Source organism: Brassica napus, chromosome A2 (genome assembly GCF_020379485.1).
Source record: "Brassica napus cultivar Da-Ae chromosome A2, Da-Ae, whole genome shotgun sequence".
NCBI lineage: Eukaryota > Viridiplantae > Streptophyta > Magnoliopsida > Brassicales > Brassicaceae > Brassica > Brassica napus.
Window position 1 is genome coordinate 16,092,135 of NC_063435.1, and position 18,501 is coordinate 16,110,635.

Sequence of the window (18,501 nt, forward strand, 5' to 3'; positions counted from 1 at the left end):
ATAGCAATCAGATCTTTGCAGTCCATCCTAAAGCTCTGACATGTTGAGTGCTGGAGCATATTCTCCATTGTCCACCGTAGTGCTTCAATTTCCGAGTGCAAGGCTGATTCACGTCAAGTAATATTTCTTATCCCCATAAGCTGAGTATTCCCCCTGCTATCCATCCACACCCATCCACATCCACTAAAATTAGCAGATGCTGTCCAAGATCCATCTAACAAGCATATATTGCCCAAGCTTAAGGCTTGGGGGCTCACCATATTGTTCTCTTGTGCTACTAGTTGTATCACTTCATTCGCATCAAACCAGGCCTGACATTCACTCTCTGCATATTGAACTAACTCCAAAGGATCTCTATCTATCCTCCTGAACAGTTTATCATTCCTAGCCTTCCATATATACCAAATTATCCAGGAAAAAGGGTCCATGTCTTGTTCCGGTTCGATAATAGCGTTTTCCCTCCAAAATAGATAGTCCATATTCTTGTCGATACTTGATACTGGAAATACCTCTAGGCTTGTTGGAGTTGTTGATAAGTTCAAAGCTTGTAGCATTGGCGGGCATTCAAAGATGACATGTGTTACAGATTCTTCTAGTTCTCCATATTTTGGGCAATAGTTATCACATCTCATACTACGTCTTGCTAAATTTCTTGTAACTGCCACGTGCCCAGCCAACAACTGCCATATAAGATGACATATTTTTGTAGGCGCTTTCAGCTTCCAAGTAAAGGCTTGAAGCTTGGTGATACTTGGCTCTAAGATCTTATGTTTTTCCCCATCTTTAATAAGTTCTGGACCACCCAATATCCAGATTTAACCATGTATTGGTAATTTTTTGTGTAGTTTCAGTAAAAAATATCACGACGATAAAATGAGTTTATGGCCAAACTTCTTATGAGCTGTATATCATTTATATTAACATAGTTCTCCAATAGTCCAACATCTCAATTCTTCACTGTCTGATTAATGAGATCGCTGACTCTTGTATTGGAATGCATAACAGACGCAACATCGAGACTATATTATCCGCTCAAATGTTATCATATTCATATCCACTATTATTATAATAAATTATCTTGTTGTTGTATGTAATAAGATAGTGAAAGCGAGATGATGCTGCAAGTGTATGTATTGTAACCGTATATAAAAACATTATACCAGTCTTGACAATCTCATAGTTCGTACGAACAGCGGTAGAAACAATGTCTCTGATATCAGATCTCCTCGCCGACAACACAGCCAATCTTACTCCTTACGCAATTCTCATCCTCACTGCTATATTTACGGTTCTCTGGTTCCTCTTCAAACGCTCGCCGCAACCGCCTCTACCGCCTGGACCGCGAGGCCTACCTATTGTCGGAAGCCTCCCGTTTCTTGACCCAGACCTTCACACCTACTTCACAAACCTCTCTCATGAACACGGTCCAATCTTCAAACTCAATCTTGGCTCAAAACTAACTGTTGTGGTCAACTCTCCATCGCTGGCTCGAGAGATCTTCAAAGATCAAGACATCAACTTCTCAAACCATGATGTCCCACTCACGGCAAGAATCGTTACCTACGGTGGCCTCGACCTTGTATGGCTACCATACGGTGCTGAATGGAGGATGCTTAGAAAAGTTTGTGTTCTCAAGCTTCTTAGCCGCAAAACTTTGGATTCATTCTACGAGCTTCGACGCAAAGAAATCCGAGAGAGAACGAGATTTTTATACGAGAAGAGTCAACAAGGATCGGCGGTGAACGTCGGAGACCAGTTGTTCTTGACGATGATGAATCTTACGATGAATATGTTATGGGGAGGGTCGGTAAGAGCAGAGGATATGGAGAGTGTTGGAACAGAGTTTAAAGGAGTTATTTCTGAGATTACTAGGCTTTTGGGTGAGCCTAATGTTTCTGATTTCTTCCCGTGGCTAGCGAGGTTCGATCTTCAAGGGCTTGTGAAGAAGATGCGTGTGTCTGCTCACGAGCTTGATGCCATATTCGATAGAGCTATCGAACAGATGCATAAGCTAAGAAGTAGCGACGATGGTGAATGTAAAGACTTTTTGCAACATTTGATGAAGTTAAAGGACCAAGAAGGCGATTCGGAGGTTCCCATTACAGTTAACCATGTCAAAGCCGTACTCGCGGTAACTAATGGTTTCAGTTTCGTTACTTAGTTCACGAGAGTGATTTGGTATCATAGGTCTTTAATTACCAAAAATAGAATATGTATATATATATATATATATGTGTTTGTGTTTTTTTGTTCATGAGAGTGATTTGATTAAAGTGTTCGTTATATACTGTATGTGTGAAGGATATGGTAGTTGGTGGTACCGACACATCTACAAACACAATAGAGTTTGCGATGGCGGAGCTTATAAGTAACCCAAAGTTGATGAAGAGAGCGCAACAAGAGCTAGACGAAGTTGTTGGAAAAGAACACATTGTCGAAGAATCGCACATCACTAGACTTCCGTACATACTAGCCATTATGAAGGAAACACTTAGACTTCACCCAACCATTCCTTTGTTAGTCCCTCATCGTCCAACTGAAACTGCTGTGGTGGGAGGTTACACCGTCCCTAAAGACACTAAGGTCTTCATCAATGTTTGGTCTATTCAAAGAGACCCAAACGTGTGGGAGAATCCGACGGAGTTTTGTCCCGAGAGGTTTCTTGATAATAAATCTTGTGATTTCAGCGGAACCGATTACAGCTTTCTTCCGTTTGGATCAGGCAGGAGAATTTGCGCGGGTGTAGCACTCGCTGAGAGGATGGTTTTGTACACTCTCGCCACCCTATTACACTCGTTCGACTGGAAGATTCCAGAGGGACAAGTTTTGGGTCTGGAAGAGAAGTTTGGAATTGTCTTGAAGCTCAAGACCGCTCTTGTTGCCTTGCCCATTCCTAGGTTGTCCAGTTCGAATCTTTATCAATAGAAGCTAAGGTCGTTACATTTGGTAATTCATATATTAGTCCCAAATATACTATCGTTATATAAGTTTTGTAATGCAGAATACCTATCAATGTATTAAGAAAGAAGCCTTTTGGCTTTGGCAAACTTCCATCTATGAACTTTGTAAAGAAAGGAACTGAAGAATGCATACTACCAGTGCCGGCCCAGTGAATATAAGGGCCACAAGCCCCGGAAAACTATGGACTGTTAGTTAAAATAATTTGAAGGATAAGGAGATTGGATACCACTACCATTAGGTTACAAAAAACTATTGTCAATGTCAGGACTAAGCAGCGTTTGGGAATATTTCGAGTTCACTCTCTTTATAAGTATTTCAATGTCAGTGTCTTAGATCTCATTCTAATATTTATAAGTATGGATTTTAATCATATGATAACACTCCAGTTATAATTTGTAATACATCCTAAAATTTGTAAAGTATATGCCTCAAAAAAAAAATCCATACAATAACCATATATGTGATTCTATTTCTATCGGTTTAGTTCATATCATATATATATATATAAATCAATACAATACTAAAAGCTGAATATCCTCAATGGAGAGGCCTTCCACGTCAACAAATAAAATCGACCAATAGGATCACTGGTTTTCGACATGTCACCGATGGGATTGGATATTTTGGGCTTCGATTTTTTAATTTTTTTGGTTCAGTTTTCAGGCCCAGTTAGTCCACCCTCTAGAAACCGTAACAAGCTTTCTCTCCCACGATGCCTTCTCTGTTTCTTCTCTTCATTCTTGGACTATTCATCTTCTCAACGGAAAGTCGATCAATCGACTCCACTCTATCTATGTGCAATGAATCCATCATTTATGGGTTCTTTTCATATCTCTCCCTCTGATTTTCTTTATATCTCTATCTTGCTCAAGATAGTCTACACTATCACAATCGAAATTTGCGATGAATTCTAACCGCAATTCCACTGTTTCCGGCGGTTTTATCTCGAAGCAATCAAACGGAACTGACGGAGCCTCCTCCGCTGAGCCGATCAAACGTACCGGCCAATCCGGTGTCTCTTCCACCGTACCGATCAAACATTATCATCCTCTTCGATGCCATGCCTGTTTTTTTGGTTATCTTCATCTCTCAATCGGTTCAGTCTCCTCTGAGAAACATAAATAGCCCTTTTGGTTTCCATGGAGCAGTGAATCGTGAATCTACTGCTAACTCTACATCTCCCCCATCTTAATCGATTGTCTAGCTCTGCCTCATATGTCTCTTCTGTCTAAATTTGTAGAAGAAACTGTGTAGATGAAGTAAAGAAGAAATTTCCAGGTTATCCAAGAGGCTTATACTCTCTTTTTCTTCATTTTTGTCTTCTAAATTATTTTATCACGGAAACAAATGGGAGTTTATTATTGGATACAGAGGATCTTCTGTTATTTCCTTGATCTGTGTACTTTTTTTATTATAAAAGTATTGTTTATGTGTCTGATTAAGGTTTTTTTTTTCTATTTGTTGTGGGAACATAGTTTCTTCTGACTCCAACAAGAGGTTCGTGTATGATGTTGGAGCTTATGATAGTGATGATGATAAAGCTGACCAAAACGTAAATTCTTCTTTTTTTTTCTTTTTGCTAAAAGATAGTACAATGTTTCTTGACATGTCTTCTTTATGAACTATGTGGTGATGAATCATTTTTGGTTTACAGGGAATGGGAGATTTCTTGAACGAGATGGCGGCCATGATGAATCTCTGCATAGTGTAAGACTCTGCATTAGTTTTTCCCTTTGGTTTATTATTAGACATGACTGATTGTTTGATATTTGAGATGTTGATTTTGGCATGAGAATAATTCAGGGGACAGTTTTGAACAGGTACAAGATCTGTTTAATGAGACGTTTAAAGGAGACGCCGCAGCATTCCCATCCTCATCATCAACATCTTGGCTCGTGTCTCCATCTGTTTGTTATGTAATCTAAGGAAGCCGACGGCGGTGGTTCTCTTGAAGAGGGTGGCGACTGAAGTAAAGACGTTAATGGGGGCAGTTCTCATAAGGAGGTTGGTGATACCCATTCCACAACTCGCAAGAAAGAAGTCCCGAGTTTAAAGGTTGTTCAGTTTAGTTTTCTCTTTTGACTCTTGTGTGAATGAATCTTACGGGGTTATATATCCACTTATTTATTTTCTCCACATACTTCACAGGTTGGCACGCTTATTGGTAAAGGTGGGGAGATAGTAAGGAATCTTCAGCTCAGTTCTGGTGTCAAAATCTAAATTTGGAGGGATGCAGAGGCTGATCTAAATTCAGCACTAAGACCGGTGGAGATAATTGGGAATCTTGCTTCTATTGAGAAAGCAGAGAAGCTTATCAATGAAGTTATAGCTCAGGTTATAAATTATCTTTGTTTCTATTTAATTGACAACTTTTGTTTTTACTGTCTGATGTAACATTTTTTTTTCCTGCTGCAATCTTAGTCTGAAGGAGAAAGTATACCTGCCCTTTTTGTAAGAGGGGCCCCAGAACAAATATGGATCAAAGTTCGAAATGATGGTATTCGGGAGACTATCAAGAACATGCAGACAAAGTCGAGAGCACGGATTCAGGTGGTCCTTTCTATTTATGATCTCAAGTAGTCTAGCATCTTGGTTTAGATTTATATTGTGTTGTTTAGGTTAGTTTTTGCCTGGAAACCTACTACTTGATAGTTGATCAGTTCATTGTTGGGATTTGTTTTTATGATTTGTTGAAACTGTCTACTTATTGTTTCCACGACATGGACGTAACTGTGTACTTATTTTGTGGTATGAGACTGCATCAACCTTTAGGGGCCTCTTGAAATCAGGGGATAAAATTCACTCTGTGATGTTGGTGACCACAGTTAATCCTAAACTGTTTGGAGATAGATCTAACTAACTGTGGTTCTGCGGAAGAATTTGAGAATGATTCTTCTATCCTTTGTTCTCTTTCATTCCTATGCCAAGTTGGTTCTTATTTTTTGGTAACTGACGTTGTTGATTGTCTTTGTGGTGGTTACAGACAGGCTATGCCGATGGTTGATGGGGCTGCAGTAGTGATTTTAAAACTGTTTTTGTGTTATTAGTTAATTTCAAATTGTAATAATGTATTTTTTTGAAGTTAAAAAAAAATATAGTTCTTTCTTTATTACACTAGCAATATATATACACAAATAAATATAATATAACAACATAAACTTGCTTTCTCCGATTCATATGAAAACTTTTTAAGTTATCAACCAAAGCAAATTAATTAAATCAGTCAAATTGTTAGAATACAACAAATTAATATATAATTTTATTTTAAATTAAATTATTTAAAAAATGTATTTTCATTAAAAACAAAATAATAAATAAGTAAAACTGATTTGATGGTAATTTTTATGACATATATATATATTTTGTAAAAGAAATAGAAGCTTAATATGGAAAAAAAATTTTAAATACAAAAAACTCTAAAAATTAACAAAAAAAACTATGATATCACTTGAAAGCTTCTTAGACAATATTAATAAAATATTTAAGCGATAATTAGACATTTGAATTTTTTTTTGTCATCCAAAAGTTTATTATTAATTAGAATCAGTTATTTGAAGATGTTTAAGAAATGATGGACAAAAAAGATAGGATGAACATAAATGATATATGAACTATGAGTAGTACTTTATAAAGTTGAATTAGATAACACATCTGCACATCCATTTAGTAAGTAAATTCATTTTTCTTATATTATATAATAAATATATATTATTTACTGATAACAAAAATATAGTTATTCATCTATCATAAATATCTATGCAAATATGTGAATCAAGTACAACAATCAAACAACATAATGATATCCACAAAGAAAATTTTAAAAATACATTTATGCTATGTAGTCTTATTTTATATTCTTTAAATAATGTAATACAATATTATACATAATTTTTTAGAATTCAGAAATAAATATAATATCTTATCCGCGCGTAGCGCGGTTAAAAAAATCTAGTATCTTGGGACATCTGTATATTACTAAACCTTCTGTCAACTTTTTGTTTAACCTTCTGTCAACTTTTTGTTTTAATTGATAAGATCAAGTAGTAGACAAGTCAACATCTAGACTATCCAAGTAGGCAAATTAAATCAGCCTATCATAGTATTGAATTAGGCCACGTAACCCAAATCAACATAAACAACATATTAGACAAATTAAATCGGCCTATGATATTCGTAACGGAGGAGGGAAGATAATGGATGTGAAAACGAAGAAGAATTACGATCGAACGGCTGAGATTTCTTCGTTCCAATCTCTCAGTGCTCAGCTATGGCGATCCGTTACGCGAGCAAGGAACCTCGATCCGAGCAAGACGACGACGTTTAGGATGGCGGTTAACTGCCGGCACCGGCTTGAGCCTAAGATGGATCCTTACTACTTCGGGAACGCGATACAGAGCATACCGACGATGGCGACTGCGGGAGATCTGCTAGCAAACGATCTCCGATGGTCCGCCGATCAACTTCACAGGAACGTGGTGGCGCACGACGACGCGACGGTCCGCCGGGGAGTAGCCGATTGGGAGAGCAATCCGAGGCTGTTCCCTCTGGGAAATGCAGACGGTGCTTCGATCACGATGGGGAGCTAGCCGAGATTCCCAATGTACGACAACGATTTCGGATGGGGAAAGTCGTTAGCGGTGAGGAGCGGAGGAGCGAACAAATTCGACGGGAAGATATCGGCGTTTCCAGGAAAAGAAGGGAACAGAAGCGTAGACCTGGAAGTGGTTCTGGTGCCGGAAACTATGGCTGGGATTCACTTGGACCGCTGCTAGAGGCTTATGGTGGCCCTTATAGCTAACGAGTTGCTCGAGCACGAAAAACTCGCGGACGAGGGGAGAAACGTCTTTGCCGGGAGAGAGAACGTCGGAGACGATGACGTGTTTGGCGGAAGCGGCGACAAAATCAACTCCGGCGTCGTTGCAGGTGATGTAAATGTGACCGGCGGGGCTGGTGTAGAAACGGCCGGCTAAAGGAGGGAAGAGGGAGAGAGCTGAGGAAAGAGAACGGCAGAGAAAAGAGACAAGGTCGTCGAAGGAGAAGGAAGGAGGGAGGGTGGCGAGGAGCACACCTTTTTGAATGTTGTGACATGAGAGCATAGGAAGATCAGAGACTGAGAGACGGAGATCGGCCACGGTGGACTTCTTCTCCGGGTACACAATGCACTTGGAGATTATTTCTCTTCACCACTATCTCTTGCTTGACAGGAAAGGAAGTGAAAAGGGCACCGCAAAAACTTCGAAGCCGTTGGTTAAAGGCTTTGTGCATGATAAAGATGATGAAGTCATGAAAATCACAAAGGTCTTGAAGAACAAAAGGGGAGGTGACCCTCTATTCCGCGAAATTCATATGTCGCGGTTGGATCAAGCGGGGATGATCTACACACCATGGCTGAGCCATTGCCAAGGGTTAAAAAAAAGAGTGGCCAGGTAAGTTATCGTGATCAAGCGAAGCTTCATGAGCTTCAAGTCATGTTTGTAGGGGAAGCAAAACGTAGAACCCAGTACTCTACAATTCTTGGTGCTTACTTTAGTGGTTTCAGGGAAGCCAATAAGCTTCTCAAGCATTAAAGTGTAATTTTTGAGTGTTCGTTTTTAAGATATGTTTTCAGGTCAATGTGTTTAGAGAAGCTTGGTTAGTGTTGTAAGGGTTAAAAAAATTGTTTACTTTCAGTTTGTTTTTTTTTAATTCTTTATTACAAGTTTCAAGCACGAAAGAACAATGAATGGATATTTTAACTAAACAACAGTCAATGGTTAAAGTTAAAAAGAAAGCAAGATATAAAGATGTCTAATTGAATTTGCATCTTTGTTTATGGTTCACTATAAGAGAGAGAATGAATGTTATATGTCACAATTTTCTATGGAGTAGGAAAGAAGCATAAGAGAGAAGTAGAGAACAGTTGTGAATGGTGTATTAAGTATGGTAAAAGCAATAGAATGTGTTTAAGATCTATAAGATGAGGAGTAGTTCATATGAGCAGCTCAGGTTGGGGATTGTCCTGAGGAGGAGGAATGCACGGTTTTGGCTACATGAGCAACACAAAGTTAAAAACTAAGACAACATTTGTTCTTGATCGAAACAACGTGATGGGTGACTAATGAACTGTATTGTTGCGGGAATTGCTTCTAGCTTCAGGACTTGAAATGTCTACATTTAGGGACAAGAGATGATTGGGGAGTGAGTTTTAGAGAGAAGTTTATTAGAGTCCCATAATTTCACATTTGAGCTTCTTTTCTTTTTGTTTAATACATTCATCATTTACAAGTTCTACGGTGAAGAACTACGTGAGATGTTCGGTTATGAGGAACATCCTTATGGCTTCTACACATTAGCTGGTAACACCTCTTCTCGCTTTCTACCATCATCTTTGAGATATGGTTCTCAATATCCAATGATTCTGTTTTATGTTGCAGTTTTGGCCATTGTCTTGGTAGGACTACTTTATGGGTTCTTCATCGCAATTATATGTGGTCAAAGGATCAATGAGCGGCACTACCATGTTCTTGCCAAACAAGAACTCACAAAGGTTTAGATTTTTCTCTTGTTTATTTTCTTACTGTGATTGGTTTCCTTGATATACAACATTGTGTTTCTGTATCAGGAGTATATAGTGGAAGACCGAGACTGCAAGAATGTTCCTGACCTTGACCAGAGTCATGTAATGGAACTTAGAATGTTGGGACTTTATTGAACATAAATATGAGAAAAGAGTTTGCTGGATCTATACTCTTCATTTCACCTGTAAATTATACTCTTCATTGATTCTAAGGTTGTTTCAACGATTCTGTTAAGTGATTTTCTCGAAGTTTATTTTATTTATACTCTTCATTTCAACGATTCTGATGAAACTGTGAGGTTTACACAGTAATGTATTGTATGATCATCTCTTTTTCTTCTTCATCGTTTCGTTATCCTAGCGTTGGGATCTATATATACCATAGCCAGCCGAACTGAACCCAAATTGTCTGCTTCTCAATTCAGAACCGGTTATAAGTCTGTTCAGTTAGTAGTCGGTCCCGTCGGTTGTTTCGGTTAGGCAAAAACAAAATTAATCTGATTCTGATCAAAATTACGCAAACAAACCGAGAAAAATGAACTGAACTAACCAAAATTAATTGAAAATAATCAACTTTAAATTAAAAAATTTCAGTTTAAACATAAATTTAACTGGAACAAAAAAAGTTGAATTTACCATAATTTTAGAATATCAAATAACAGAAGATTGAACCAAAATTTTCTAGTTCAATTCGTAAGTGTGGTCAAACAAACTAACCAAAAACCTAATTACCCGAATAAAACAAAATTGTATGCCTATCTATAGGGATGACAATTGATGTACTGGACCACGGGCCTGGGCTTGTAAGGGCTTGGTGTGGGGCGGGTTTGGGCCGAGAAATCTATAACCCGCAAAATAGCGGGCCTTGCGGGATGGGGCTTGGTTGTTACCGGGCTCGATGCGGGACGGCCCACTGCGAACCGCGGGATGCCTTAGATCCCGCTTGCTTTTCGTCATTTGTGATTCTGCCTCTTCAGTTTTCACCTGAAAAAACAAAAAGAAAAAGATAAAAAGAGAAAGCGATGACGATGTAGTTCACCGCGTGAAGAAATGGAGCTCTGGCGACGGCCGTTCGATGTCCGGTGCTCACCACATAGTCTTCGATCTTCAGCAGAGAAGCTAAGCAGAGAAAGCTCCAACAAAGTTGATTCTTCTTCTTCGATGTCTCTTCATGAGCTTCTAAGCTTCACAGTTCGGACATGCATGTACAACTTGTAAGCTTCTTCTTCTTATCTTCACAGATCGGACATTATATGACTGTTATTTTCTTAACAACTTGATTTTGATTTTGTTTTGATGAATCTAGTGAATCACCTGAGCTTCTCTTACTTGTCGTTCCACCACCGAAGCCTCTCTTTGTCTTCGTTCCATCACCTGAGCTACGACGACGGTTCCATCACTTGAGCTCCGACGCCGGCGGTTCTTACTCATGAGCTTCCAAACTCCACACATCGAACATGCATGTAGTATTTCAGACAAAAAATTAAGTTTTTTTTACTTAAATCTTTGCTCTAACTCTTGTATTTTTTCCAGGTTGTTAGCTAAATTAGTCAAGCGTTATGTTAAATCCATGTAATAAGAAGATCAACAAGATCCGAAAGGTACTTATCTAGCTTAGCGATATGTAGTTTGTGTTATGTCTTTGATTTATTGTCTGTTTGTGTCTTTAGCGATATGTAGTTTGTGGTTTCTGCTTGAGACATTGGAGTTTAGCGATATGTAGTTTGTGCTTTGTGCTTGAGACATTAGAGTTTAGCGATCTGTAGTTTGTGCTTTGTGCTTGAGACATTAGAGTTTAGCGATCTGTAGTTTGTGCTTTGTGCTTGAGACAATTCACTAATTCATAGTCGTGTTGTATTTGTTTTGTGGGTTGTTTTGAGGCGTTGGAGTGATGGTGAACAAGGAGGTGACGGTTCCATCATCTTCTTCTCCTCTTTGAAGTTAAGACTTTCATTCTGATATAACAGCTAAAGGACCTCGGGTTAGTGCTTCTTACGCAGAACTAGTAAGCATTGATAGGAGAGCTCGATGTCTTATTGTCTTGTGTTGACTAGTTCGGTGAATCTTTGCTGCATAGCTTATGAAAAATCATTCGGAGTATTTTAAGGGTGATTGTTCGTAAGCTATGCGTGTAGATTCACTGCAAAGTTAAGACAAGACTAGTGTCTTACTGTATTCTGTTGCATTGTAGTCTCATGTGTTATCTCTGATATGTATTTTCTTTTTGCTTGTGTCACGCGTATGAATATGTGTTGCCTCGAGCTCTTGGAGTGATGGTGACCAAGGATGCGTCAGCACGTCAGCCTACCATTTATATGAGCAGCTTTAGGACCTCAGGTTAGTCTCGGTTCTTGATGTGAGTGTGATTGTGCTTAGCTTAGTCTCGGTTTGAGTCAAATTTAGTTGATGTTTAGCTTAGAACTCTCTGGGTTGATAGGAGAACTCGCTGAATTAATTGGAGAACTCGCTGTATAGATAGGATAGCTCATTGCCTTGCTTGTTTTGCTTGTATAGATAGGAGAACTCATTGCCTTGGTAGTCTTGCTTGTCTTGCTTAGAACTCATTTTCTCGCTGTCTTTCTTTGAACTTGATATGTTGTCTTTGCTTGTTGTTTGAGAATGTTAATGCTGCTTGTCCTCAAGCACGTTTGAGAATGTTAATGTTGCTTATCCTCAAGAACGTTTAAAATTTAATTTTTAAGTAACTAATTTTTTTTTAAATTTAATTAAAAATATTAACAAATTTAAAAAAAAACCCTACCTCCACTTAGTCACGTATTAGGTCACGAGCCGTAACTTACAATTAAACAATTATCTAAAAAAACAAGCAACAACCAAAACGTGAGAGACCATGGGATCCAGAGACGACTCAGAAGAGCATTTCACTTTGAATACTGACTACTTGCCACCAGCTACCTGTGACTTGGGGACTCAACAACTCATGGCCAGACTTGCTGCAGAAGATGAGATTGGTGATCTGAGAGCCGATGGTGCTAATGAGGGAAAGAAGCAAGCAAGGAAAAGAAAGCTCATCGATCTTGTCGATTCAGAAGAAGAATCTTATGTTGAAATCACACCCCCAACCCGATCAAGCAAGCCTCGCAGACAAACAACTTATGGAACAGCCACGTGGAAGCCCATGTTACAATCCACTCTAGATGGTGGTAGTGGCTCGTCTGCAAGGGCTTCTAATCAGACGAAGGTTCCGTTGAAAGCCGTGATTAGGGGAGGAAGAAGAAAGGCATCAACTCAGGGCTTGTCTAGTGAGGCGCGAAAAAACAAGGGGTCCTCTAGTCAGTCGCAGAAGAAGAAGAAGAAGAAGATTGAAGAGGAGATACCGGATTTTGATGATGATTCGGAAGAAGTTGAGTTAGACGAGGCTGAAATAGATTTGGAAGACATGGAGAATAGGCAAAGGTCTGACGTGTGGAAGGATTTCACTGTGGCTGAAAAAACCAGTGGAGATATGAAAGCTGTATGCAATCATTGCAAGAATGAGTATGCGTGGTATTGTCACTCGCATGAAGCAAGTGGGTTGAGGAGGCATCGAACGAGATGTAAAATGTATCCAAGGAATGGAGGAAGGCAGCAACAACTCAATACCGAGTAGGAAAAAGGTATCTCGCAAGTGTGATCATATTGTGTTTAGGCAGTTGGTAGCAAAGACAATTGTCCAGCATAGATTTAAATATATATAAAATAATTAATATATTTATATATCATTATAACAATTATTAGTTATTTTAATTTATTTAGAAATTTTATCTTATGTGAAAACATATATATATATATATCATATGTAAATAGTGTTTAAATAATATATTTTATTTTAGTTATATATGCAATCTAGGTTTAAAATTTCATTGATTTACTTATTTATTTTTGGTGTTTACTGAGTTGAATTCGTACTACAACTATTTGAATTTTAAATAGCTAAAATCATATTAAATGTTATTAAAATTTAATTTTTTTTATTTTATATTTTTAAATATATCTTTGTAATTTTGTCATTTATTATGTATCCTTTTGATAAAATATTAAAAATAAATTAAAATTGTATTATCTTAGCATATATATTTTTTGAATCTATTGACAAACATAAATTATTAAGTCTTATTAGTTATTTAGTTTAAAGTTAGTTGTAACATTAAGAAGATATTAAATGATCAATATATAAAGCAAAAGGGTTGATGGTTGATTTATATTATTAAAAATATTTTGTTTCCACTTTTAATCTTTTGATCTAAACATATATATAGAAAATATTTTTGGTTGTTTTATTTTATTATTTTAAGGTAAAATATTTTAAAAAATATCTTCTTTAAAAAATATAGTCATTATTAGTTATTAAATTAAATATCGAAATTATATATATATATATATATATATATATATATAATTTCCATATTTTAATAGTTTAAGAAAACATTATGATAAAAATAAGGAAATTAAAAGCAAAAATTTATGAAACAAAAAGGAAAGTAAAATAAAAAATTATAATAATGGCATTATGCATAATATTTTTAATTCATTAAAAATATTTTGTAATTGACTACTCTAAAATTAACATGAGTTCCACACACAGCCTTCTGTGGAAATGATCTTGACGGAGATTGAGGAACTTGAGCTGACGCCACTGACACAGCCTTCTCTGGAAATGAAGGAAAGTTGGGTTCTCAAATCAACTATGGCTTGGAGGAGTCTTGTCTGTGTCCTGCATCATAGCGATAACCCTGTCGAAGACTCTGCCTCACGACCACAACGTTCCACCATTAACGAAAGACAATAGCACCATTGCTATTCCAGTGGCATTGAAGTTTTTCAATGCCCAAATATGTAAGCTAATCAGTTTTGATCAATTTTAAATTCATTACTAGCTACTAAACGAATGTAAATGTTACTAAGCTTCTTCTCTTTAAATGTTTTGATGTTCCAGCCGGAAAACACCCAGAGGGGAATAACGGGTCTTGGCAGGGAGATTCTTGCTTGAACGATGGCAAGTTTCCAGGGAGCTCTTACCCACATTTGGCAGGAGGGTACTATGATGCTGGAGGTTCGATCAAGTCCAACTTTCCCATGTCATTCTTGTTTGAATGGGAAACGGTACTCAAACGGTGAAACGTTTGATTTCAGATGTGGGTTAAGCAAAGACGTCTTATTGATGGTCGGAAAAGCGTTTAGTCGGTTACAAGGAAAGGAGATGTGTAACAGAAAGGAAACCGGAGCTCGAAGAGCTTGCCGGAAAGATACAATACGGCGAGAGAATAAAGGTAAAACCCTAATCTAGCCGCTGAGTATGTATGAGTGATTTCGGATTGATTTGCTCGCGGAGGTCTGTGATTTGAGGTCGGAGGCTCGGAGCAACTACGGTCTGGCCAACCTTTATTGCTTTGGACTTATTGATGGTTGTCCTGAGATCTGTCTTGCTTGCTGATACTGTTGCGGCCTTTCGCTTTAGCAAGGCGCGTAGATCCTCGGAGTTCGTAGCGGGAAGGAGAGGCTGCTCCGTTCTTCTCCCCAATTTGTCACTTAAATCTGGGGCTATTGGTGGGATTTCGTAATCCGATGAGTTGTCTGGGCGAGAGAGAATTACTTCCACTCGTTGCCGGTTCTTCGGTCGTTCCTCATCGGTGGACTCATCCTCGAGGTGAAGGTTGTTCACGGGGGCTTTCTCGGGGATAAATCGTTCTTCGTTTTGAGGAGCCCTGGCTTGAAATTTCGGAGTCTTCTTTTCTTTATTTTTGCTCCAGCTTTTATTGTTCTTCACCTTCTACGGGGGAGATTCTATCTCGATTTTGCCACTTTCGACCGACTCAAGGAAATGCCCATAAAGAACTTTGCAATCCTTCGTGTCGCGTGACTTGACCTTGTGATACGAGCACCACGTGTTAAGCTCGACAGCGTTTGAGCTCGTTGGTTCGGAGGAGCTGGATGAATACTGCGCGGAGTCTGGGTCCCAGTGATTCCATCCCTTCTCTCGCACGACAACTGCGGAACCCGGGGGCTCTTCTTCGTCCACGACATTCATGTGACCCTTTTCTGGTTGGGTTTTCCGCCCACAGAATGTTGGCGAGGTTCCTGAAGGGTGTTGTTCGTTCGGGCGGGTGTTTGTTTCCCCGCCGCTTCTTTTGCCGCCTTCGTCCTGGTGTCTTCTTCCATATGGATGAAGTTGTTGAATCGGGCGATAGCGTCTGGCACGGATCTTGTAGGGTGCCGGTAGAGGTCGGCTCGAAACGGTGATTTAATATGGAGGGTGTTCATCAACGATTCCACAGCTATGTAGTCTGGTACGTCGACCTTCGAGACGATGAATTTAAACTTCTCCATGAAATCCCTGAGGCTTTGCCCATTAGCGTGATTGAGATTCCAGAGATCCGTGGCGGTGGCTTCCTGACGAGTAAACATGAAATAGTTCTTGAGGAAAGCCGTCGAGAGGTCGTGAAAGCTGTTGACGGAGTTCTCTTGGAGACCGGTGAACCAGTGTAGGGCAAGTCCTTCTAGGGTTTCGACGAAAAGCTGGCAAAAGCCGGGGTCTTTCTCTTCGTCGGAGAGGTTTGCGCGTCGCATCGCAATGTTGAAGGATGTGATGTGGGCGGAGGGGTCGGAAACGCCATCGAAGGTCGTAAGATGGAGCTTTTCCATCTTTCGGAGTCGAACCCCCGTTATTTTTCTGTGAACGGTGTCGGGAGATATTCTGCAAGGACACGCTCGATTTGTGGAGCAGACGTCGTTACATTGTGAATCTTAGAGTTGATATCGAGCATTGATTGCTTTAATGCAGCGAGTTCGTTTATGGTCTGGACGTCAAGACCTCCAGGAGTTTGAGCCGTATCGCTGTCGTTGATATCTTGGTCTTTAGCATGCGCCGGTGTTGCGCCGGTCGCTCGATCTGTATTAAACAGATGTCTTCGGTACTGCACCGTTGAGGCTTCCACGTTCGCAGCGAGAGGGGCTAGGATTTTTGCGAGTGCCGCGATTTGGTCGGTCGCCGCCTTCTGGGCTGCGTCTTACTGTGCGAGGCGCACCATGATAGTTTCTATGGACGCGAGTGGTAACGGCGCCGGAGTCACAGGAAAGGACGTAGGCGTCGTTTCGGGAACTTCACGCTCTTCTCCAGAGAAGAGCCGGCGTTGCTCCTCGCCATCTTGTTGACGCTACTTTGCTAAAGTCCCCATGGTGGGCGCCAACTGCTTGAATGGGAAACAGTACTCAAACGGTGAAACGTTTGATTTCAGATGTGGGTTAAGCAAAGACGTTTTATTGATGGTCGGAAAAGCGTTTAGTCGGTTACAACCTTGGGACCGTAGTATCAGCAAGCAAGACGGATCTCAGGACAACCATCAATAAGTCCAAAGCAAGAAAGGTTGGCCATACCGTAGTTGCTCCGAGCCTCCGACCTCAAATATATATTTGATAACCATTTTTTTATCCTCTCTTTTTTTATTTAATTTTATATTATTAAAAAAATTACACAATCATATTAAGCATATAATAAAAAAAATTAGATTTTTTATTATATTTTATATTTTAAAATTTTTAGAACGACTATAAATTACTAAAAATAGTAATTGTCTCACATCTAAAAATTTGTGATCAATGTCTTAACTTTTATTTGTTCAAGCAAGAAAAAAATGATCATAAATCGTATGAATATGAAGTTTCATTAATAGATATTCATATTATATATATTTATATCAATATCATTTAATTAAATTATATACTGTATAAAAATATGTTAATTTCAAATTTTGCAATGATAAATTATAGAGAAATTAATATTTTAATTTTGTAATTTGAATTAACAAATCTCACATTAAAATTTTTGTTACAGAAAATATACAAATATTAAAAAACTCATATGAGTAGGAAGAGTCAATAATAAATTTTTATATTAAAATATACTATATATATATATATATATCCATGTCAGTATCACTAAAGTATAATTATATACCATATAAAGTAATTATAATTATTGTTTTGATTAATTTACCAAAAACATGATTGTAAATTAATAAAAAGTATTGATTTTGATTTATGTGTTCAAAAAGTATTGATTTTGATTTATGTGCTTACTCTAATTTATATACTTTTATGTAGACAAATTATATTTTAAATAGGTGGTTTCTAATACGTTGTTTGATCCTTACAATCCCAAAAGTGCACTTCTTCAAACAAAGTAATTTTAATATTGGAAGCATTATATATATTATTTCATTCAAATTAAATAATTTAGTCTTGATTTTATTCCTAAAAACAAAAATATTAACTATTATACCAAAAAATAAATTGTAACATATTGTAATACATTATACGATCATACAAGCTTTACTACAATATAAATAATTGATAAGATCAAGTAGTCGACAACTCTAATACCGTATGTTGATTTGGGTGACTCCTAGACCGTTTACTTGTCTGAAAGATAAACTTGCAAAGATGATAGAGAACTTGTTAGACTTGTGGGGGAGAAAGTACGGTTTAAAAGAATCTTAAGATAAAGAGTATTATAGTAATTGGAATGAGTTGGTCGAAATTGTAAATGCTGGATCAAAAAGATATTTGACCTTCCTTTCTCATAAAGATTTGCCGTGAATATATGATTGATTAGTATTCATTTTTATTAAAAAGATCTTAGTAGTTATGTTTTTTTAAAAGAACTATAGTGATTTAGGCAATTGCAAGCTTTATTTTATATGCAATACCAATTAATTGAATTCTCAATAACGAATTATATATGTTTTTTATATTGATAATTTGAATATGGCTTCGTTGATACTTTTATTTTAGATTTTTTCAAGTTCCTATTTTAGATTTGAATTCTCAATAATGAAGTATTTCTGTTAAAGTTTTTTCAAGTTCCTATGCTGTGTGTTCTTTGACGTCTATGCTTTCGTCGCTTGGTCAAGTTTATACTTGCGAATTATATGGAACATCACAATGGAAGCTAAGATTAAAATTTTTTGGATTCAGAGGATAGAAGG

At 37.9% G+C, this 18,501-nt stretch overlaps 1 protein-coding gene across 1 annotated transcript; it reads left to right on the plus strand.

The window, feature by feature from the left end:
- Positions 1 to 953: 953 nt before the first annotated feature.
- Positions 954 to 3,055, plus strand: LOC106436650 (flavonoid 3'-monooxygenase CYP75B137-like). Its single transcript, XM_048756736.1, has 2 exons — positions 954 to 2,131; positions 2,302 to 3,055. Exons 1-2 carry the CDS (start codon positions 1,205 to 1,207, stop codon positions 2,923 to 2,925), a joined length of 1,551 nt encoding a protein of 516 aa, XP_048612693.1. The 5' UTR covers positions 954 to 1,204; the 3' UTR covers positions 2,926 to 3,055.
- The last annotated feature ends 15,446 nt before the right edge of the window (positions 3,056 to 18,501 follow it).